Consider the following 23,878-nt stretch of genomic DNA (forward strand, 5'->3'; position numbering starts at 1 on the left):
GGTGAAAACGCAGTAGTTTTACTTACCTGGCACTTTCTGGAGTTGCGCAAGCGACACACCCCGTTGGAGTTCATCAGCCAATCCGAAGTCGGAGCGTGCGAGCCAGAGCTTGTGGGAGAGGCCTGTGGAGCTCCGTGTCACTCAACCCTGAGGGCGGAGCTAGCTCAGGCTCCCACAACTGGCGCTCTGGCCTACATAGACGCTACTCTGTGGTATCTCGGGTTCTCTCTGGCTGCACTCTGGAGGACCACACTCGTTTTCTATTTGGCGCGAGAGGCCCTGCAGCCGCGGCTGAGCTGGAAGAAAGATGGCGGCAGCCGTGCGACAGGATTTAGCCCAGCTCATGAATTCGAGCGGCTCTCATAAAGATCTGGCGGGCAAGTGAGTATTTCCCAGGAACACGGGAGTAGAGAGGTGGGGAAGGAAACCACGGACTTGTTCTCATTGGGTTGACCGAGGCTCTCAGGTGTGAGGCTAGGAGCGGGCCTGACGACCAAGGGGGCGGGCCTAATGTCCGCTGTGGAGGCAAATGTTGCGAGCAGCCGAAAGCTGGAGGGGACCTTGTGCAGGGACCCTCGGGGCCATGGACCTGAGATGACTGTCAACTCCTTACTGGTCCCTTAGGGTTCCGGAAACGCGGTCTGAGAGACGACTGCTCCCTCGGCCTTCGCAGCCTTCCCTGGTGCGTGTTCTTATTGGGGGCCAGCCTCTCACACCGAATCTGGACTCTCTTTGCCCCTCCCCCCCCCTTTTGATTGAGGGAAATTTATATTCTGGGACCTTGATGCAGAGTTTTCCGGGGAGATGGCTTCTCGGGGCTGACGGCGGCTGAAGAGGTATGGCCGCTATCATGTCGTCCAGAATCACTCGGACCATCCTCTGTGGGTCCTTGTGTTTTGGGTACACCCTCTCCGCCACCAACTCTGAGGAAGGGCACATAGGTGGAATGTCCTCATATCGTGGGTCAGGACGCTAGAGTAGTGTTTGCAGGAATCTAGATTGTTTAGGCATTTCGTCGAGATTTATGTAGAATGCTTAGGTTCATTCCAAATTAAAATTTGTGACATGTGCCTGTCCTGCAAGCAGTTGTTCAACAGTGTTAATCATGTACGTAGGTATATAAGTAGATAGATATCGTCCATTTTCTTTTTGTAGATTTCACAGCACTGCTCTTTTGTAAGGAACATGCTTTCTGTTTAAAGTGTGCTTCTCAAGTTTTACATTCTGAAAACTGAGATCACTTTGATCTATATAATGGAATACACCTGCTCTAACCTGGACATTGAAATTGTGAGGCCATTACTGTAAAAATCTTCCACATGGGTTTATTGCGAAGATTACATGAAATAATGCACTTGATAACTGATAGCCAGTGCAGTGTTAGCTAGCAACTCCTTCAGAGCTGCTTTCTGAGAAAAGTCTTGGCTTTGCCTGCAGTTATGTATCTGGTCCTATCAGGACAAGAATGTATCAGAAATTTATCCTCATAACAAAACAATTCTGCTAGATACATGCTTTATGAGAGAAATACTCTTGAAATATATCGGTGATTTTAGAGTTTATGTTAGGAGCTGAGTAACAAAGGATTCCATATGAAGGAGTGATGGAATATATTGGATTCCGAAATATTGATACTACCTGTTCCTAGCAACTAGCAGGATATATATAACAGTAGTCCAATAAATGTTGGTTGAATCAGTGAATAGTTAGGGGCAGAGCTTATATTCGAACCCATGTTTGTTTGCTCTAAAAAGCTCATTTTAATTCACCAGACTATACTGCTTTTCTTGTTAAAAACTCAGTGAGATGAAGTTGTAGATGTCAAAGGATCTTCAACTAGATGAACCTAGACAGTGAACAAATATTAAAAGCTAAGTTTAAAATAACTCCCCAAGCTTTGATTTATAGGGATATGATAAATTGTCCACTATTAATTATACTGGTAATGGGTATATAATATTAAATCAAATAAACCAATGTTATAAATTTTCAATAGTTAAGTAAATATCTATGGTTGACAATTTAGCTGTCTACATTATGCTTTTAAAAAATTAAGTACTGAAATTACAACTTTTTCTGGACCTAAATTTATTTATTTTTCTTCCAAAATGGAAAAAAAAAAAAAAAAAGTTGAAGGGAGGAGGGAAAAAAACATTGTTTCATTTTGCTTATAAAACTACTTTTGCTTTTGTCTTAATAAATAATTTATTTAGAAAAAAAAAAAAACTCAGTGAGAAATGCTTTCCCATAACTATGAATTAACACAGCTGTCTAAAGTTGATGTAAGAGATTAATCATATGAAAAGGATTTTTGTAAATTTTGTAGGGTACTTTTTGTACATATTATGAATTGTGTGATTCAAAACTCAGTGTAGATGTTACTTCTTCCGGAAAGGCTTCTCTGAACAACAACCAACACACACTCATATCCATCCACACGCACAGGACCTGGTTAATTGCTCTTCTTAGGCCCAGTGGTATCCTGTATTTACCTCTACCATAGTGCTAAATTGTGTCTGTTTACTTGTCTGCTTCCCTAACTGGAATGTGATTTCTTTTAGGGCAGGTATGAGGTCATGGTTTATAGGTCTTTGTTGAGATAATCCTATGGAAACATGACCTTTTTTCTTCTTCTTCCTTGTTCTAGGGTATAGAGGGTAAGAAGAGGAGGATAGCGGGCCTTTGGCATCTAAACATTTTATTTTACAAAAGCTGTCGGTAATGGGAGACCTCTTAGCTGCCTTTGCCTATTGGAAAAGCTGTTTTTCAGAAAAGAAAATAGATTATTCTCTGTTCCATAGAGGTAGACTTTGGATTAGAACTTTCTAGTAATAGAGTGGAATGGAACTATCAAAAATAGAGGATACACACACACACAAAATGGAGAACAGAATGAGTAATCTCAAAGGCCCCTTCTAACTCAGATTCTTTGGCTCTCTGTTAATCCCTCACACAACAGTTATATTGGTTCCCATCTCTAGAGTCAAAGTTAACACCTAGGGTTTACTATGTAAACAAGCACAACATTACTTACATATTTTCAATCCTTAAAAAGTAGATGATTTACATTACATGTGAGAAAACTGGAGTACATTGGTGAAACACCTTGCTCCGAGGTCACACAGCTGGTGGTAAGGCTAGAATACAGCCTATATTTGCTTATCTCAGAGCCCTTAACTCTAAATCCATCTACTTTTTTTAACCTTATATTATTTTCACCAAACTGGGCTACATTTCAGGTAGTGATTATTTTGCCTAGAACGCATGTCTTCCCCCACTCTTTCACACTGTCACTAAACTGAAATATTAGGAATACTTAAAGATCAATCTCATTAGGAGATTACTTTTCTCTCTAAAAATTGTATTAGCACTTACTTGGTTTTAAGATTTTATCTTTAATTTTCTGCAGCTTCATTATGATTTGTCTATGTGCGTTGATTTTACTTATTTATGTCAGTTAGCTTTTGCTGTGAAATAAACCACCCCAAAACCTAGTGACTTAAACAACAATCATTTCTTTAGCACACAATTCTGTAGGTTGGCAATTTAGGTTGGGCCCAGCTGGATGGTTCTTTTCTACTCCACATGGGCTTGGTTCCATGGGGGCTCCCATATGTGTCTGTAGTCAGCTGCAGGCCAGGTAGGCAGCTCTGATTCTTTGGGTTGGCTGGTTTGTTGGCTGGGGCAGTGAAGGTGATTGGGCTACATATCTCATCAGACAGTAGATTAGCCTGGGCTTGTTCATGTCACAACAGCAGAGTTTCAAAACCCAAGATACATACAAGGCCTCTTGTGGTCTAGGCTCAGAACTGATGCTTTGCTTCCACTGCATTCTGCTGGTCAAACAAGCCCAGATTCAAAGGGTATAAACTCCACCTCTTGATGTGAAGAGCTACAAAGTCACATTGCAAAGTGGTATGGATATAGGGAGTGAAAGAATTGTGGCCGTTTTTTGTAAATACTCTACCATATTATCCTGGTTGAGCTTCACTGGGTTTCTTGAAGTAATAAATTGGTTTCTTTCATCAGTCATAAGAAGTTTTCAGCTATATTTCTTTAAACGTTGCCTCTGCCCCATTCTGTTTTCTCTTCTAGGCTCCAGTGAAACCTCTGTTAGGTCCACTTACTGTCACCCCTATGTCTCTTACTCTGTATTCTGTATTTTCCATTTCAATCCTTTTTTCTGGATAAGTTCTTCAGACCTTCCTTCTATTTTATCAGTTCTTCAGCTGTCTGATCTGCTGTTGAGTATGCCATAGAGTTCCTCAGTTCCTTGGTGGTTCTTTTTTCAAATGGTAACTTTTATGGTTCCCAGTTTGTTGCTGAAACTTTAAAGCCTGTTTTTTTCTCCATGAACATGGTAAGCATAACTGTATTACAGTCTTTCTGATAACTCCAGTATCTAAAGTCCCCATTTTTGCTTACTTTCTGTTGCTTTTGTTGATTCTAGCTCATATTGTAATATGCCTTATTAAACCTTGTTGGGCAAATTATTTAAAAACACATTTTGAGAAATAATTGGAGACCTAGGATGCTGTCTTTCAGAGAGGATTTTCATTTCCTTCTACCAGGCACCAGAGGGTGCTAACAGTCTAGGACCACGGCTTCAGGATTTTATGGTTTACCTGGATGATCTTTGGAATAGAATTTGTAACCTCTCTTCCAAAGTGCTAGTGTATCCTCCTTGGCCAAGCAAGGAACTTGAATCCCGTTGGTCCATCTCTGTTAGTCTCCGAGAAATTGCTGCTTGCCTCAGTCTTTCCAGCAGACTGGCAGAGAGCCCCAAAGCAGAGCTTACCCTTTCCTCCCCACCGGAAGTGCCACTCTGCCTCTCAGCAAATGCCTTCAGGCAGAAGCTGTGGTTCACCTTTTTGTGCTCTTATTGTCTTTCTGGTTTTTCTTTCTTGTTGGGATTTTGTGCTATTAATTTTTTTATGTTGTGGGTTTTTTGAGGTTTTTTTGAGGGAGCATTGGTCCAATCATCTAGTTCACCATGACTGTAAGTGGAAGATCTATTAATACAGGATCTCGTACATATTAATGACTGGATCTATTAATACAGCATCTCGTACATATTAATGACTGGTATATTTTCATGTGTTTCAGGTAAAAAAGTAGATGGATTTAGAGTTAAGGGCTCTGAGATAAGCAAATATAGGCTGTATTCTAGCCTTACCACCAGCTGTGTGACCTCAGAGCAAGGTGTTTCACCAGTGTACTCCAGATTCCTTTCAAGTGCCAAGAAACTGGAATCGATGTACTGAACTTTGGTTCAAATACATATAGATGCTCAATAAACATTTGTGATGATAAATGGATAGGACAGATGTAAGGTGCCTAATTTAATGAAATTATTTTTCTCCATGAATATTTTTTAAGGAAAAAAATTTGGTACTTGTCATGTTTTCCGCATTAATCACTTTCCCATCTTTTCCACTGAGTGTATATTGAGTACTCAATAAAAAGCTATTATTATTATCTGTGAAGTCTTCTCTGACTATCCCACTTTGGTTTTACTTTCTTCACTTGTCATTTTGTTTATATAGTTGGGTTTTTTTGTAACTTTGTTTTTGTATTATTGTAATTTAATACTTGATATATTATTTAACTTTTTATTTTTATGTTCTCAAGTATAAATCTTTAAAGACTAAGGTCATTTAAAAATTTTTAGTATCATACACAGAACCCCACACAGCATCTTAAAAAGCAAAGGAACTCAGTTAGCATTCTGGAATGATTTTATTTGACAGTATTTGTTGGGAAAATAGAATAGTTTGGTCAGACCCTCGCCTCGGTCCGTTGGGTGTTTTTTAGCACATCCATTGTAAGCGCGTGCGCTTGCGTGCGTATGTGGTTAATGCGCATGCGCACCAATGTTTGTTGCTATTCTTGTGTTCTTCAGAGAGAGAAAGAGAGTGTGAGAGTGACAGTTTGGTGAAGCAGGCAGGTGGGTGGGCGTCGGCCCGCACAGCCATGTTTTCCAACATATGGCTGCAAGGACCTTTTGGCTGGTTACCTAGCTCATAGACCTGTGTGTAAGGAGTCTTGTGACCCAGCCTGGCATATGAAGGGTTTGTGGCCCAGTCTGTGAATGGGCTTGAGGGGTCTGTGGGCTCCAGACCCAGCCTTAGCTCAACCATCCGCCCAGTCGGTGCAGGATTACTAACAGGTAAAAGAGCACCACAACTGGTGTAGTCGTGGTCAAGTAGCTTTACAATTGGCGGCATGAACAGGATTAAGAGCTCTGCAATTGGCGCCGTGAGCAGGATTCCAGACGTTAGCCCCAGCAGACTGTCACAGTATTAAATTGCTATTTAAATTCCTGATTTAAAATAGGTTTTTTAGTCATTCCATATTATTATTGTGAAAAAAGTAAGTTTCTGTTCTTAGATACTGGGATTTACATATTAGGGAAGGAACAAGGCAGCATCTAGTCCCAGTACTACACCTCACTTTCTTAATCTATAAAGTCAGGAATTTGAGTAGGTAGTTTCTCTTTTTTTCTTTTTTAGCAGCTGGCTGCTACAGGGATCGAACCCGGACCTTGTGTTATCAGCAGCACGCTCTAACCAACGGAGCTAATTAGCCAGCCCAGAGTAGGGAATTTGTAAGACTTCTCTGCAAGTTATATAATTTGGTTAATATGAAATTTTTGTCACTTTTTAGATTTTTTTTTCTGTTCCCAGTACAGATTAGTCGATTGATGAGTTATGAAACTGTATATTAAAACTTAGGATAATCAGCAAATTTATATAAGTGAGACTGTGTCATCTTTGAATATAATATTAGCATAAAATAATCTATGAGGATGTAGGCATAAGAGGGCTTAGCCATAAGCCTTGATTTAATTGAATATGAAAAATAAACCAATCAAACAATCATAAACCATTGAATGTATTAACTTATCTGAAAGTGTGCCCAGGGCAATCAAGTAAATGTATAAATATAGTTATATGGAAATTTTTAATTCGTGTGTATGTATATCTAGAGAATGAGATATTCCATGTAAATAAATTTTCAGATAACTAAACTTTATCCTTTTAAGGAGCCTCAAATTTATCAATATTAAAAATAACAGTTTTGTTTCTGAAAGCTTAATATTTCCTCGCTTTCTTAGAATAATTCATCTCTTTTGGAATTTACTTTCTTTTCTGTCAGTATACCTGCTTTCTTAAAGTCAATTTGGTTCATTGCAGTTTGAGAAATCATATAATCATTGTGAGAATTTTGTATGAGTTGAAAATCGCTGAGTACTAGAACTGAGTGCTTAAAGATGTACCCTACAAAATACAAATCATAAATCTGAAGGAGTTTGAACATTATTTGTGTAAATTTATTTCTTCACTACATTCTGGGTAACTTTCTGCATAATTGCAGTGCTGTTAGGTTTGTAAAATGCATTTAACTAATTCTTTTAAAAAAAATACGATTAAGACAAACAAAAGAGATAAAGAATAGTATAACACTCATATACGACCACTTAATTTAAAAAATAAAAATGTTACCGATAATGTTGAATATTTGAGTGCTTATGATGTGCCAAATACTGTTCGAGGCATTGTGTACATAGCAGTGAACAAAACAGACAAAAATCCCTGTCCTCACGGAACTTGTGTTTTAGGAAGGAATTTGCCATTGGCTAATAATTGACATTGTTCCTGTTTTTGTTGTAGTTACATTTTTAAATCTAGCTTTATTGAGTTATAATCTACATATCATACAATTGAGCCTTCAATGTGTACAATTTAATGTATTTTAGTATATTCAAAGATAGGTGCTACCATCACCACAGTCAACGTTAGAACATTTTCATCACCACAAAAAAACCCATGCCCTTGAGATATTTCCAACCCGACACACACTCCTCCCCATCCCCACACATTGTTCCTGTTTTTAGCATTTCCCCCATCCTTTTTAGAATGCTAGTTTGAATCTCATGTGGTCATGGATATTAGGTAGAATAGTTACTAGAACTGAATGCAAATAAGAATAAATAGGCACTGTCTTGACAGCATGAAGGGTGTTCTTTCAGTGCGTTTGGCTTGGTGGTGTTTATTTTGTAGATACTAAGACATTCAGTCTCTAACGTTTGGTTTCATTGCCTACTCAACATTATCCTATTGTTAGTGACTCTAGATTAATTAGGTACACAAGAGGAAAAGGTTCTGGGCCACCTCAAATAATGTTCTTATGTGTTTGTGTAATACACAGTTGAAGGAAATATATCTTATCTGTTCAGCATTTGAAAGGAAATTGACTTTTTAGACTAAATTCAAAACTAAAACTTTCAAGAAAAAGTGATTAGAGCTGATAACACTAAGGTCCAGGGTTCAATCCCTGTATCAGCCAGACGCCGTAAACAAACAAACAAAAAAAGATTTTAAAAAGTTGCACCTTAGATTCAGTAACTTAGAGTCATAGATTCATTCTTCCTTGTGATGAGCCTGCAAACTTTTAAAATTCTGTTAACTATACTGAAAAGTAGTAGAACTGGTTCCTTAGAATTATAGATTTGTATTTTTTGTGATGGACTGGAAGCTTTAAAAAAATTTTGTGGCATACTGTAAAGAAAACCACAAACTAGAGCATTATAAAAGAAACCAGGGTAGATAGAGATGAATAAATACACATCAAAGTTAGCATTAGAAATGAATAAATAAACCTCAATGTTTGGATTAGAAAACATAGTAACCTCTGAACATTATTTTTATTTGGTATTGTTTTAGGTATCGTCAGATCCTGGAAAAAGCCATTCAGTTATCTGGGGCGGAACAACTAGAAGCTTTGAAAGCTTTTGTGGAAGCAAGTAAGTGGAATGGAAATTCCATGTTTGCCTTGTATTATTAAGCTAAGACTTTAAAGCTTTCTCAAGTCCTGTTTTATATCAGATTATCAAGTTAAAAATGCATTGCAGTTGATTGATTGATTGGCTTCTGAATTTAAATTATTTACAACTTGACAATGAATTGTTTTCAGAATTACAGTGCCAGTGAAGGTTTTGTATAGTTATTGATACAGTAGCTGACGAGAGAAAATACAGTATAGCATAATGGTAAAGAGAATAGTTTGGATTCAAACCCTGGTGTGACATTTTATTAGCTGTGTGATCTTGTGTAAGTTATTTAACCTCTTTGTGCCTCTTTTTCCTTGTCTATAAAATGAGGATATGACACTTGCCCTGTAGAATTGTCAGGAGATTAAATAAGTTAATATATATAATAAAGTGCTTAGAATAATACCTGGTATATAATAAATGCTGTATAAGTGTTAGCTGTTATTAGTGTTAAGAACATTCTGTTTGAATTGAGAACTAAAAATTTCCATTCAAGGCACTTTTCCCCACTGCTGAACATCAAACATATCCAGTTATCTTGAAAATCACTCAAAATTCAGGCTGGAATTATACTAAGTTAGCTATATTATTGATACTTGATGGTGCTTTATAGTTTACAGTGTATTTTCATACACGATATCCACCACATAGGCTCCTTTTAATAACACTGTGACTAACAATATAGGTATAGGTATCTGAACAAGGATACTTCAAAAAGTTCTTGGAAAGATTCATATTACCTTTTAATTCTATTTTTCCGTGAACTTTTTGAAGTACCCTCATATAATATTTTGTAAAATGAGTTTCAGGATTTAGTGACTTTTTTTTTTTTTTTTTTTTTTTTTTTTTGAGGACATTTAGCTTGTCAGTGGCATAGCCCAGACTAGAAAGTAGGTTTTCTGATTTACCATCCTTATTTACTTTTAGTTCCCTGTGTAGTAGTAGTTTGTGTCGTAATTTCTTTCTAACTGTTGTAAGTGCCTAATGGCACTTGTAATGAAACTGTTTCTCAGTCATGTCTGGTATTATCCGATAGTGAATTCCTATTAATATATTATAAACTAATTAATTGACAGAAATGTAAGCTACTGCCTCAAATAATCAGGGCCTACAATGTGATATAAACTGGCAGTAGTTTCAGGAAAACTGTTAGGAATAGTTTTCTTAATAACACTGCACTATAGTACCAAAAGAATAGTGCTTTTTATAAAATCTGATCTTGATATAAACTTTTAATCCAGTCATTTATTTTTCATAGTAACTGCTGCATTAAGACTTGAATAATTTATCTAAGCAATGGTTCAATAAGCATGCATTTTTAACAATATAATAATAGTGATAATAGTAACTAACATTTGTTGAATGCTATGTGCCAGATATTGTTTAAAGTGTTTCATGTGTATTCTTGCATGTAAGCTTTACAACAGCCTTGTAGGTGGTATTATCCTCACTTTGTAGATGAGAAAACATCACAGAAAAGTGAAGTTTCTTGTCTGAGGTCATTTAAGTGCGAGTGGTGGAAGCAATGTGGCTCCAGAGCTTTCATTTTTAATCACAGAAAATAATACCTGATAAATGTTTACAAGTAATGTCATAAAATAATGTTAATACATTTAGTGCTGACTGAAATTCTTATTTGTTGTTTTATTGAGAGAGTATAAATGGCAGTAACTGTACTGGCAGTACTTGCTTTATTTAAATTTCATGAAAATTATTTTACTGTTTTTTTCTTTAACTCCTCTTTGGAGGCAGGTGGGATATAAGTCCATAAGTTAAAAATATAGGTGTTTCTGCACCTTCACTTTGTAGAAAAATAATGAAGAGAAAGGAAGAATATAAAATTCCCAACTGTTAAAAATTTTTTCAACCATTTCTGTTTCTTAGAAAAGTTATGGCATTTTTACTGTTTTTGTGTAGTCATTGTGTTATCAAGTAATTAAGCATAAGGAAAACTGATTGTATAATGTAAAGTGATAGGAGTATGGAAATCCCTGAAAAATGGCATTGAAGGCTGCACTAATATAAATTGTTCTTAGCAGTGATTTTAGGTGAAGATTAATTAAAGTTTATAAATTTCTCATGTTTTCTTGTCTTTTACAAGTGGTAAATGAGAATGTTAGTCTCGTGATCTCACGACAGTTGCTGACTGATTTCTGCACACATCTCCCTAACCTGCCTGATAGCACAGCCAAAGAAATTTATCATTTCACCTTGGAAAAGATCCAGCCTAGAGTCATTTCATTTGAGGAACAGGTAAAAATCTATAGCAGTGGTTTTTGAACTTGAAATAGCAGCAATTATTTTGAGAATCTGATGTTATTAAATTCTTAAAGGGATCATTCAATTCCATTTTTGACAAAACTATGTGCCAAACAGCATTTTACAATGTAAAATCAAATAAATATTAGGATGTTGTAACCCCAACTGGCATTTGCTCATATATTAAAATTTGATTTTATGAACCAAATGTTACTCTTTAGAAAATTTTTAAAAATCGGTAAAATTGGTAATTAGGCTGAAAAGAATAGGAGAATTTCAGCAGCATGTATGCAGTAACATAAAAGCAAAACTTAACATTTAAACTAATATATTGCCATAATCCACAGTGCAGAAATGTGTTGTTTTAGTTCACTATTTTGATATTCTATGAATGCAAAATTCATAGAAAAATTTAGGTGGTCTATATAAACTTTTACTGTTTACTTGCCAGCTTGATATGTTGAATGAGAACATTGTCACAATAGACTGATTTATCATCTATTTATTTTAATTAGTTACTAATGTCAGTTGAAATAATTTAACATGTATACCTATTATTCCAGGTTGCTTCCATAAGACAACATCTTGCATCCATATATGAGAAAGAAGAAGATTGGAGAAATGCGGCCCAAGTGTTGGTGGGAATTCCTTTGGAAACAGGACAAAAGTATAGTAAATATTGGATGAATATTCATAGGCTATATACATAATTGTTCACTTATATTTTTCTTACTTTCTAGAGCAGGAAACAGATAATTTAATAAATAAATTTTGTAGTACTTTAGAAGATGACAAATGCTATGGAGAAAAGAAAAGTAAGGGAGCAAAGAGGGGATAGTTTGTATGTATCATTAAGTAGGGTGATGGGGGTGGTGGAGTGGCCCCGATGTCACTTTCTCAAAGACTTGAAGGAGCTAAGGGAGTGTCTATGAGCTATCTGAGGGAAGAGTATCGCTAGATACTCTTAGAGGGAATGGTTTGTGTAAAGGCCCTAAGATGGACTCGTGCTGGGAGTGTTTTCTCAGAAGGAGCAAGGAGCCCAGTTTGGGTGTAGTGGAATGAGCAAAGGGGAGAGAGACATAGAGGGTGAGATCAGAGAGTACTGGGGACCAGATTATAGGGGTCTTGTAAGACACAGTAAGAAATTTGGCTTTTCTTTAAGTGAAATGAGGAGGAGCCATTGGAGGATTTTGAACAGGAGAGTAACATGATCTGAATTATATTTTAAAGAATATAATTTATATTCTTAGTTATATTTTTAAAGAATATACTCAGACTACTGGGTTGAGATAAAATGTAGGCAAGCAGTGATAGAAGTAGGGATATTAATTGAGAGGCTTATGCACTACCACTGATAAGACAGAGGTTGTGAGAAATGTTGAATTCTGGATTTATTTTTTAAGGTAGGCTAAGTATCTCCTGATGGCTTGTGGAGTGTGCAGTAAAAGAGTGAAGATAATTCCTGATTTTTGGCCAGAGCAACTGGAAAAATGGAGTTGCCCTCTACTGAGGGGGGAATAGGTTTTGGAGGAAGATCAAGAGTTGCATCTTGGACACGTGGTAACCAAGTGGAAATATCTAATAGGGAGTTGAATATATTGGTCTGGAGTTTAGAGAGAGGTCTGCGCTACCAATCTACATTTGGGAATCATTGACACGTAGATGAAATTTAAAGCTATTAGATTGGATGAGATCCCAAAGGAGGGAATGTAGATAGAGAAAAGAACTGAGGACTGAGGCCTGGATTACTCCAACGTTAAGAGATCAGGGACAGGAGGAAGATGTAGCAAGTGAGAAGCATTGTCCACTGAAGTAAGAAGAAAACCAGAAGAATGCGGAGTGTGGTCCTAGAAGCCGTGTGAGGAAAATATATCAGGAAGGAGCAAGTGATAAGCTGTGTTGTTGATAGATCAAGTAAGATGAGGAGTGAGGGTTAACCCTTGGCATTAGTAAGGTGGGGGCCATTGGTGACCATGACAAGAGCTGTTTTGGTGAAATGACAAGAGTGAAGAAAGCCTGATTGGAATGGTTTAAGAAAAAATGGGAAGAGAAAAATTAGAGGCAGTGAGTATGGGCAGTTCTTTGGGGGTGTTTTCAGCACCGCACTCTACCGAGTGAGCCACTGGCTGGCCTTGGGGGTGTTTTCAAAATAGGGAGCAAAGAAATAAAGTAGAAGGTGATAGTGGAAATTAGGCTAAGAGATTATTTTTTCTTTTATGATCCAGTGAAAAACAAATTTGAAATAGGGAAGTTGGGGAGAGAATTCTTCTAGGATTAGGCAAGAAGAGAAGGAATCTAGTAGAGGGATAGGCTTTAGATAGGGTCATAGATCATCTATGGTGGAGTTTCTCAACCTTGGCACTGCTGGCATTTTAGACTTGATAGTTCTTTGTTTTGTGGGCAGCCTTGTGTATTGCAGGATGTTTAGCAGCATCTGGGCCTCTGCTCACGTGATGCCAGTAGCACCATCCTTAGTTGTGACAATCAAAAATGTCCGTAGACATTGCCACATGTTCCTTGGTAGGCAGATTTGCCCACAGTAATCTACAGAGTACATGAGTGCCAATATTAGTGACTGGGTGGTGGGGTTTGTGCAAGTATTCTTTCATTGTTTTAATATTCTTAGTGAAGTCTAAATCAGAGTTATCAGCTGGAAGTGTAGATGGGGTAGGAGATCTGAGGTTGAGGAGAAACAAGAATATGAGAAATAATCCCCTACGAGAGTAGGACAATGAATGGACTCAGTATGTGTGGTATGCTTGGCAGCATTAAGGGCTCATTTTAAGGTCATAGTGATTAAAATGAGATCAGTCAAATTTGTTGGGTATTTTTTTCCACCAGATTTCGGCTGCACCAGTGCAGGAAAGGAGTGGGTGAATAGTTAAGTTCAACCAGAGTTATGATTTTGCCTAACAAGTATGACAGCAGGACAGGGGAAAGGGTGCATATGCAATTCAGTGAATTAGGCTGTGTGAGGAGGGAAGTGAGGCCTTTAAGGGGAAAAAGACAGGGACATGTAATGGGATAGGTGGTTTGGATATTGCAGTGGTTTAAAGGATTGTTGAGTTTGAGATATTAGAGAAAATGAGATGGAAAAACAATTAGAAAAAATTAAGATGATGGTTTATAATTCTTATTCAACCAGTTTTATCTTTTGATATGTATTTTGTTGTACAAGAAGGATGAAAGGTGTGAAACTCTTGGTTATAGTATTGTATATACTTCCTGTTTCAGTTGGCAAGTATGAAAATACCAACTGTGAAGGACTTTTAAAAATATTTTCATCTGCTTCTCTACTCTTTTACCAGGTGAATGAGGGATTCTTTTTTTGTCTTCATCAATATTTGTGTTGATGAGGCAGACACTACTTTGGACATCTTGCCTTTTATGAATTATTTACGAAATTGTTAGGTGTTAATGTTCCTTGAAAAAGCAACCAGTTTAGAAAAAAGTCTTCATATGTAGACGTTGAATTTTGTGTTCCAAGGCCTCTTTTTTCTTTGGTGTTTTGAAAACGTTGGGCTTTTTGGTGTTTTGATTATGTTGGTCTTATTCTGTCTGGAGCATTTTCCTCCTAGCTCAGAGCAGTTGATTTATTTTCATTAGAAGTTGAAATAAATATAAAATTAGATATGTTATTTGCAGTGGTAGTAATTATCATTTTGATAGTACTGTAGCATTAACCTTATCTGTGAGGAAACCAAAGAACCAAAAATGTTAGTGGTTTTCTAAACAAGTTAAAGTAATTAAAAGTAGAATTTGGATAGGTGGGAACTTTTTTCTTTAAAAAATTATTCATTCTGATTATGAAAGTGATAGATATAATAAATGCACTTAGCAGAAAATTGGAAAATTTAAAAAAGTATAGTATATAGCAATTCATGTAAATTTGAGTTGTGAATTCAAAAGCATAGTACGAAATACTAATAATATATGACTTATGCAAAAAATTTGAATTTATATAAATCTCTCATCTCAACCCCGGCCCCCCCGCCAAAAAAAAGTAAAGAATTAATGTCAGAGCTGGAACCAAGTGAATAAACTCTGTGTTCTTGTCACATGGTGGCACCACTTTTGCTGGTAAATAAAAAGGATTACTTTTTCTGTGAGGATTAATCTTGAATTATGTGAGTTTTGAATTATGTGAGGTCTTCTGTTTTGCATTCCTTGCATAGAATGTGATTACTGAGATAAAGAAGAAAATGAAAACCATCTATATTCTTACCCACAGATAATTGCTATTACTATATTGATATATATGTATAGAAATACATTTTAATAGTTTTTTACATGCTGTTTTACCCAGTATTTTACTTCCAAAAACACATGATGACTATTATCACATAGTAATGATTATAACTGTGTAGTATTCTACCATTTTTATGCATCACAGCTTGTTTACTGTAAATACATAGTATGTAATTTCCATTTTTTTACCTATCATAGATATTTATAAGTAACTTTACAAATGAATATTTTTGTACATACATATGTGGGCATATCTCTTATCTTCTTAGGATTTATTTTCTAGGGGTAAAGTAGGGTGGGTTAAGGATATATGCATTTTAAAGGATTCAAAGGATGGTTGGAGAGCATGTTGTCAAATTGTTCTCCAGCAAGGTTGTACCTGTATATAGTCCTACTAAAGTAGTATAAAAAAGCAACTTGGGAGTTGTTTTTTTAAGATCTTTGGCTTGAGAGATTATCTGAGGATTAGAAGCAGCTAAGGGCTGACCCCGTGGTGCATTCGGGAGAGTGCGACACTGGGAGCGCGGCAGTGCTCCCGCCGCGGGTTCGGATCCTATATAAGGATGGCCAGTGCGCTCACTGACTGAGCGCGGTGCAGCCGGTCACAAAAAGACAAAAAAAAAAAAGAAGCAGCTAACATATAATGTGATCAATGATGATAAAAATAATAAAAATTTCTATAAATATTTATAAAACTTATTTTTTAGTTTTTCTTTTTTTATCCATACATTGCTTCAATTGTTTAGTTTTTCCATAATATAATGCAGTAAAAAGTTTGATTCCCTTATATTAACAGAATATGTATAAGAAAATATATAATATATATAAGAAAAAATATTTTCTTATATAAAAAATAATATCTTTCCTAAAATTTTTCTTGATAAAATATTGAGTCATTCTGTGTCTTTCTGTTATATCCTAGACAGTACAATGTAGATTATAAACTGGAGACTTACCTGAAGATTGCTAGGCTATACCTGGAGGATGATGATCCAGTTCAGGCAGAGGCCTACATAAATCGAGCATCATTGCTTCAGAATGAATCAACCAATGAACAGTTACAGATACATTATAAGGTAACAGATTTGCTGATTTGGAATTAATTTTATACTGGAGAATCATACCATGCTATGAAATTCCAGAACATCTGATAAATGCTCTTGTATATTAGAAATTCTCTCTTTTTTCTTTTTTTAAAAAATGTTTCCCCTAATTCAAACATTTTCCCTCTATAGGTATGCTATGCACGTGTTCTTGATTATAGAAGAAAATTCATTGAAGCTGCACAAAGGTACAATGAGCTCTCTTACAAGACAATAGTCCATGAAAGTGAAAGACTAGAGGCCTTAAAACATGCTTTGCACTGTACCATCTTAGCATCAGCAGGTAAACATGTAATTCATGCTTACATGAACAGTTAATTATTTTTGCTTAATAACTTCGGGTTGGTTGCTATTAGGAAACTTAGCAAGGCACTATTCTTCAAAGGGATGTCTTCTTAATACAGTTATGTTAAATTTATTTTAAACATTTAAACAGTTAAAAACAGTAAAAAAAATGGTTTGTTAACTTTAAAAAAATGTAATATGCATGAATCAGTCTAATACCCATATGTATTAGGAATAGTTGAGAGATAATATAAAGTTTAGTTCGAAAATTTTACTGAAAAATGGATATCAAATTACGTAAGAATTGTACAGAGTGATGATATGATAATTAATGTACTGCTTTTGGCTTTTGTTTGACCTTCATGCCTTAGTTTTAGACCTGGCATTCATCCTTTTCTTCAATAAATATAAGAAATAAACTACTCTTTGTTCTTTTTACTAAATGATAGCATGTAAATCACTCAACTTATAAAGGAGAAAGGGCATTAAGATGAAATGCTAATACTAAACCATGGCTTTTCTAAATCATTCTAGAATCTTTATGTTTGGATGGCCAGTTGTTCAGTTGGTTAGAGCATGGTCAGGGATTTAGATCCCCATACCAGCTAGCCACCAAAAAAAAAAAAAATAGAATCTTCATTCTTCAACTATATTTGAGAGCCTAATGACATGTTAAGACTACACTTTTCATTCTTTATGAAGCAATAATCTTATTTATTTTTTGTTACTGCAAAGGCAGTGCATAAACATGTTACTGCTTCCTTTTCTAAAGAACTATTACTAGCTTGTTTTTCCTTCAATATTAAAGTGTTTTTTAATACCCAAATGGAAGCATGATATGCACACATTTACAATTTGCTTTTTTTATGTAACTGTATATCATAATGATGTTTATATGTCGGTGCAAATAGCTCATTCTTTTTGATTTTCTGTTGTCTGGCTTTATCATAATTAATTTAGTCAATTACAGACAATGCTATAGCAATTAGCGTGTATGAGTATATGTGTAGGTTAAATTCCTGGGTCCAGAGGCATATACTTTTTAAAACTTTTGATAGCAATTATAGATCACCCTTTAATATTATGCTGCAAACAAAAATGCTTATGAGCACCTGATTCCTCACACAAGTATTACCAAATTTTTTGATCTTTGTTCATCTAATAGATGAAAAGTGCTATCTCACTTTAGTTTTAATTTGTATTTTGCTTATTTTTTTTAAATGAATTATATGTTTATGTCCACTGCCCATTTTTTGAGTTGTTTATCCTTTTCTTGGTGACTTGTAAAAGCTCTTCACATATAAAAGAAAATTAACAAAATATTTTCTAATTTGTTTCATTTTTGGCTTCATTTATGACATTTTTGCCATGCAGAAACTTTTAATTTTTATTTATTTTATTTTTTTCCTGTTTGGTGGTTGGTAGGTATGGGGATCTGAACCCTTGACCTTGGTGTTCTAAATACCTTTTTAAAAAAATTTTTTTTAAATTTTTTTAATTTGGGGGGTTTTTTTTGGCTGTTAATTTTTATATAATTAAATTTATTTTATTTTATTTTATTTTATTTTATTTTATTTTTTTTTTTTGTCGTTTTTTCGTGACCGGCACTCAGCCAGTGAGTGCACTGGTCAGTCCTATATAGGATCCGAACCCGCGGCAGGAGCGTCGCCGCGCTCCCAGCGCAGCACTCTACCAAGTGCGCCACGGGCTCGGCCCTATAATTAAATTTATTAATCTTTCTTTTATGGCTTCTAGGTTTTGTTGTCTTGCTCAGGAATGTCTTCCCTATTCTGAAATTATGTATCCATATCTTTTAAATCACCCTGTGTTTTCTTCCAGTACTTCAGGTTCTCAAATTCTTTGGTGTCAGGACCCCTTTACACTCTGAAAAATTGTTGAAAACCATAGAAAGCTTTTGTTTATGTAGATTATGTTTATTGATTACTGTATTAGAAATTGAAATGAGGAATTTTAATAATACTTATTAATTCATTTACAAGTAACAATAGTAGACCCATTATATATTAACATAAGTTATATATTTTTTGAAGAATAACTATTTTCCAAAGCAACAAAAGTTACTGAGGCAAATGGAATTGTTTTACATTTTTTTCATATTTTTTCCATGTCTAGTGTAATAGAAAATTGCTGAATTCTTATAAGTGCTTCTGCATTCACTCTGTTTTGATATGTTGTTTTGGTTGAAGTATGTGAAGAAAATCCATCCTCACACAGATGTATAGCTGGAAAAGGAAGGCATATTTTCATGTCTTTTTCAGATAATTGTGGATATTCTTTGATACTACATTTAACTTGACAAGTGGTATAGTGTCATATAAGTTAGTTGCAGTGTGCAATCTGAAACCATATCAATAAGCTTTTTGCATTCTGTTATGTTAAAATCTTGGTTTGTCGTGTACTTCGAGGAGATCTTCTACCCATACAAGATTTTGCACCATCTTGTATATATTGGTTGTTTGGAAAATACTGGTTCACTGAGTTATACAGAACTTCCAAATATTGACACATTTTATATGATATTTAAAAATTACATTTGACTGTATCACCTCTCATTTAATCAGAAAACCCTTTAAGTATTGGAAAGCTGTCCAAATTTTTGATTTTTTCCTGAAAACTCTAATTTTATCAGGAGCAACAAATACTGTTGGTTGTTTTTATTGTAGTGACAGGCTCGCTTTGTTCATTTTTAAGAAAATGTCTGCCAAATACTCAAGTCTGAATAATCATAATTTGTCTGTCAGTTGTTATTTCGAGCAAATGGTGTTGCATGACAAAAGAAGTTGGTTTAGTTTGCAGGGTTTCCTTGGGGCAACCGTTGTACTTCAGTTTGCAGCAAAAGTACTTTGTGCATATTTCCCGTTTTGTCTCACATGTTCTCAAGTGCAAAGATTTAGTAAAGTAATGTTTTACTGCTTCAAGGATATTCTTATGTGAAACTAGCATTTTTGTTTTGTTTTGTTTTGACTGAGTGTGTGGCACAGTATAGTTTGGTACCACTGCCTTTGATTTGGGTTATGGTGCCAGTAGTTTTACTCACTATTGCTTTTACACTCCAGCACAAATGTCAACACAGTGAAAAAAGCATAGATTGTCTCTATGTTATTACAAAAATAGTGTTGATTTCACTGATTCCTTGAAAAGGTCTTGGGGACCCCCCATTTGAGAGTCACTGCTATAGGGTTTTATTTTTTACCCTCAAGCTTCCTCCTAAGTTACTACCCCTAACTCCTGCCTCCCAAGAGTGATCAGTAGTCTAGATTAATTTTGCTTAGTTCCTACTTAACTTTACCCATAAATCTTAATCCATTTGGATTTATTTTAGTGTAAAGAATGAGATAGGGATTGAAAACTTTTTTTTCCTAAATGGCTAGTCATTTAACCTAGCATCCTTTATTGAATAAATCATCTTTTTTTCCCTATGGATTTGAAAAGCATTGTAGTAGATTTTGGGACATAGTATTCTGTTCTATTAATTAGCCTATCTGTTCATGAATAGATAGGGATGTTTTTCTCTTTGTATCTGTCTCTCATTTTTTGATATATCATTTTAAAATAAGTTGTAAGCTATCATGACACTCCCTTCTTATATATCACGTATCTCCTAAGAATAATGACATTTTTCTACGTAACTTCAATACTGTTATCATCCCTAAGAAAATTAACAATACTTCCACCGTAGATCTAGTACCTGGTCCACATTCTCAGTGCCCCAGTTGTCTCAGGAATATCTTTTATAGCCGCTTTTTTCCCTAACCAAAGAGCAAGTTCACACATGGCATTTGGTAATTTTTGTCCTTTTAGTCTAGAATACTTTCCTCACTTAAAAATAATACTGCCTTTATGAAGAGTTCAAGGAAGTTGTTGTATGGAATGGTCTTCATTTTAGATTTGTCTGATATATATTGTTTAGTTTTTCCTTAATTTCATGTATTTCTTGTGAAATGGAGGTTAGCCACAGGTTATGTTATGTTAAATTCAGGTTGAAGTTTTTCAAGAAGAATACCTCATAGTGATGCTGTGTACTTTTGGTAACATCACATCAGAGGGCACATAATGTCAGATTGTCCCACTATTAGTGGTGCTCAGTTTGGTCATTTGGTTAAGGTAGAGACTCCATTGCAAAGGTGCATTTCCTCTTTTCATTTATTAAATAATCTGAGGGGTACTGCTTTGACGCTCTACAAAAATCTGATTTCCCACTTCCTTTCACATAATAATTTAGTATTTGTTAATACCTTGCCTGGATCATTCACTACACTGTATGTTGCAAAATGGCAATTTGCTAATTCTATTCTGCATGAACTTTCCCTTTTATTTTCTTTTTTCTCCTTTTTTCTAGTATCGCTATGTACTTTTTTTCTTATAACAGAAAAGCGTACATACTGAAAGTATACAGCTTCATAGATTTTCACAAACTGAACACCTACATGTATCCAGCATACAGAACAAGAAACAAAATATTACCAGCACACCAAAAGACTCCTTCATGCTTTCTCCTAGTCACTAGCCCCAACTACCCACCCGCACCAAGAGCAGTCACTAGTATATATTAGTTTTGCCTGCTTCTTATTTTTATATAAATGAAATCATATAGTTTATTTATTCTTGTCTTCTTTTGCTCAACCTTATGAAATTTATCCATATTGTTACATGTAGTTATACTTTCTTCATTTTCATTGTTATGTGATATTCCATTGCATAAATATACCACAATTTCATTATCCTGCTGCCTTTGGGTCATTTCTTTTGTGTTTTTTTTTTTTTTTTTTAAGTCTATTTTTAATTTATGGGAAAAATGTTTTTAAAAGTAAGCATTGCTAAGTCTGAAATACTAGCTCCTCATTGTGCTCCAATTTGTTGTTTGGACACCCAAAGTGTTAAGATAAGGTGTTTCACTGATGTTTTAGCAAGCCAGACTTTCCCAGCAACTTCTGTTTCAAAGGGTCACTACAAGGAAGACACACTCAGCCAGACTTAATGGTCTGGAAACTAGGGACTGCTTTTATCCCTAAAGCAGGTAAAACAGTACACCTCCATCCTATAGCTGCTATTTACAATCAGGTTAGCCCACTAACAACAAATAGTTGTAAGCAGTTTAATTATGTTGAAGAACTGGTCTTAATAGGAATTACACCTTAGGGAGGGCAACTATAAAGGGAGGGTTACTTAGTAAATAAACTCTCCCTCCAAATTTTTCTTGGCTTTTTGGGTAGTTTCTTATTGGCTATTAGGAATAGTACTGCTATGAACATTCTTACATATTTGACTCAGTTATTTATTCAGTTTGTTACAATAAATTATAATTGATGCTCAAATTGTCCCAAATATGACTAGGTCATGGCTTTTTGACCCGGCTCCATTCATCTTTGAATACTTCCCTACATTCTAGGATAAAAAGATGCCTTAGATTCATCCTGTGTTTTTTCTGCCTGAGACTTGAAATCAGCTATTTTTCAAGGATCCTCCTTTTAATAGGATACCAAGGTTTGGATGCTAGTATGCTCGTTGCTACTGGGTGTCATTGTTGTGTTCTTTCAGTACACAGAGCTAAAAATAGAGTTAAAAAGAAAAAGTTTGTTGATTGTTTTATTTCCATTATTTTGATTTTTTGTGTGTGTGTGTCATAGGTTGTCATGTAAAGCCCTTTGAAAGTATAAATTGAAGCTATGAATATTAACTTTTTTCTGAAAGAAATATTTGTTCATCTATTATAAATTTTTTATTATAAACAAAGTAATTCATGTTCGTTGTACGAATACAAATAAGCAAGAAGAAGAAAATAGAAATCACCTGTACTTCCAACCACTTGTAACATTTTGGTGTCTATTCTGGTCTTTACATGTGAATATATGGTTGATCCTCGTTATCTGTGGATTCTAAGTCTGTGAATTTACCTATTTGTTAAAATTTTCATCACCCCAAAGACGATACTCTCAGTGTTTTCACAGTCGTTTGCAGAGATGTGCAGAGTAGCAAATTCTGAATTATCTGATGCTTATGTTTCCAGCTAAGGTCGAAAAAGTTGACACTCTTTTTGTTTCAGCTTTCATAGGTAGACAAGTGTCCTTTTCCTGGTTTATTTGATATCAAATTTTTCACATTTTTGTGCTTTTTATCAGTGGTTTTGGTGTTTAAAATAGCCCCCAGCTATAGTGCTGAAGTGCTGTCTAGTGTTCTTAAGTTCACGAAGTCTGTGATGTGCCTTAGGGAAAAAAATACATGTGTTTGATAAGCTTCATTTAGGCATGAGTTATAGTGTTGGCTGTGAGTTCAGTGTTAAAGAATCAACAGTACATATAAAATAAAGTGTCTTTAAACAGACACACATAAAAAACAAGGTTAAGGGCCGACCCTGTGGCGCACTTGGGAGAGTGCAGCGCTGGGAGTGCTCCACCGTGGTTCGGATCCTATATAGGGATGGCCGGTGCGCTCACTGGCTGAGTGCCCTGCGGCCGGTCACAAAAATGACAAAAAAAAAAAAAAAAAAAAAACAAGGTTAAGGTTGAATGGCTGACAAAAATGTTGTGACCAGAGGCTCACAGGAACCGAACCCTGTCTTTTCCACAGGAGCAGCAGCTGAGTATTTGCTAATTCAGTGTTGGTAGCGACTTTATAGAACATAACTACTGTGACTAATGAGTACTGATTGTATATTTTAGTAGACAAAAATGGGGTCAGAATATAGATCATTTTTCATTGAAGAAACATTGTGAAAATATTTGATGCTCATTTGTTTCCTTTAGGACAGCAGCGTTCTCGGATGCTTGCTACTCTTTTTAAAGATGAAAGGTGCCAGCAACTTGCTGCTTATGGGATCCTAGAGAAAATGTATTTAGATAGGATCATCAGAGGAAATCAACTTCAAGAATTTGCTGCCATGCTGATGCCTCACCAAAAAGCAACTACAGCTGATGGTAATGATCATGTCTTATACATATGTGGTGGTAAATAGGTACAAATGAGTGGAAAGTATGTTAAATTAGAAGCATCTTGCTGTCTATTTATAATTTTCTGTATAACACTTCCTGATTAAAAAAAGGAAGGTTATATTGGCTGAAGATGAGTGTCATACACAGACGTGGGCTTGCAGTATTAAAATAGCCCTATTGGAAAGCATTTTGTGAAATAA

General features: G+C 35.5%; 1 protein-coding gene across 3 annotated transcripts in view; it reads left to right on the forward strand.

Moving 5' to 3' along the window:
* The first annotated feature begins 276 nt into the window (after positions 1-276).
* The window catches only part of COPS4 (COP9 signalosome subunit 4), a 98,178-nt gene continuing 74,576 nt past the window's right edge, over positions 277-23,878 (forward strand). For all 3 annotated transcript variants that reach the window (XM_063107931.1, XM_063107930.1, XM_063107932.1), the window contains exons 1-7: positions 277-381; positions 8,727-8,806; positions 10,935-11,086; positions 11,656-11,759; positions 16,263-16,416; positions 16,576-16,726; positions 23,493-23,663. In XM_063107931.1, coding sequence (XP_062964001.1) covers positions 308-381; positions 8,727-8,806; positions 10,935-11,086; positions 11,656-11,759; positions 16,263-16,416; positions 16,576-16,726; positions 23,493-23,663 — 886 coding nt within the window. In that variant the 5' untranslated portion in view covers positions 277-307. The remainder of the gene's footprint in view (positions 382-8,726; positions 8,807-10,934; positions 11,087-11,655; positions 11,760-16,262; positions 16,417-16,575; positions 16,727-23,492; positions 23,664-23,878) is intronic.

The sequence above is a fragment of the Cynocephalus volans genome, chromosome 9 (assembly GCF_027409185.1).
Source record: "Cynocephalus volans isolate mCynVol1 chromosome 9, mCynVol1.pri, whole genome shotgun sequence".
Classification (NCBI taxonomy): domain Eukaryota; kingdom Metazoa; phylum Chordata; class Mammalia; order Dermoptera; family Cynocephalidae; genus Cynocephalus; species Cynocephalus volans.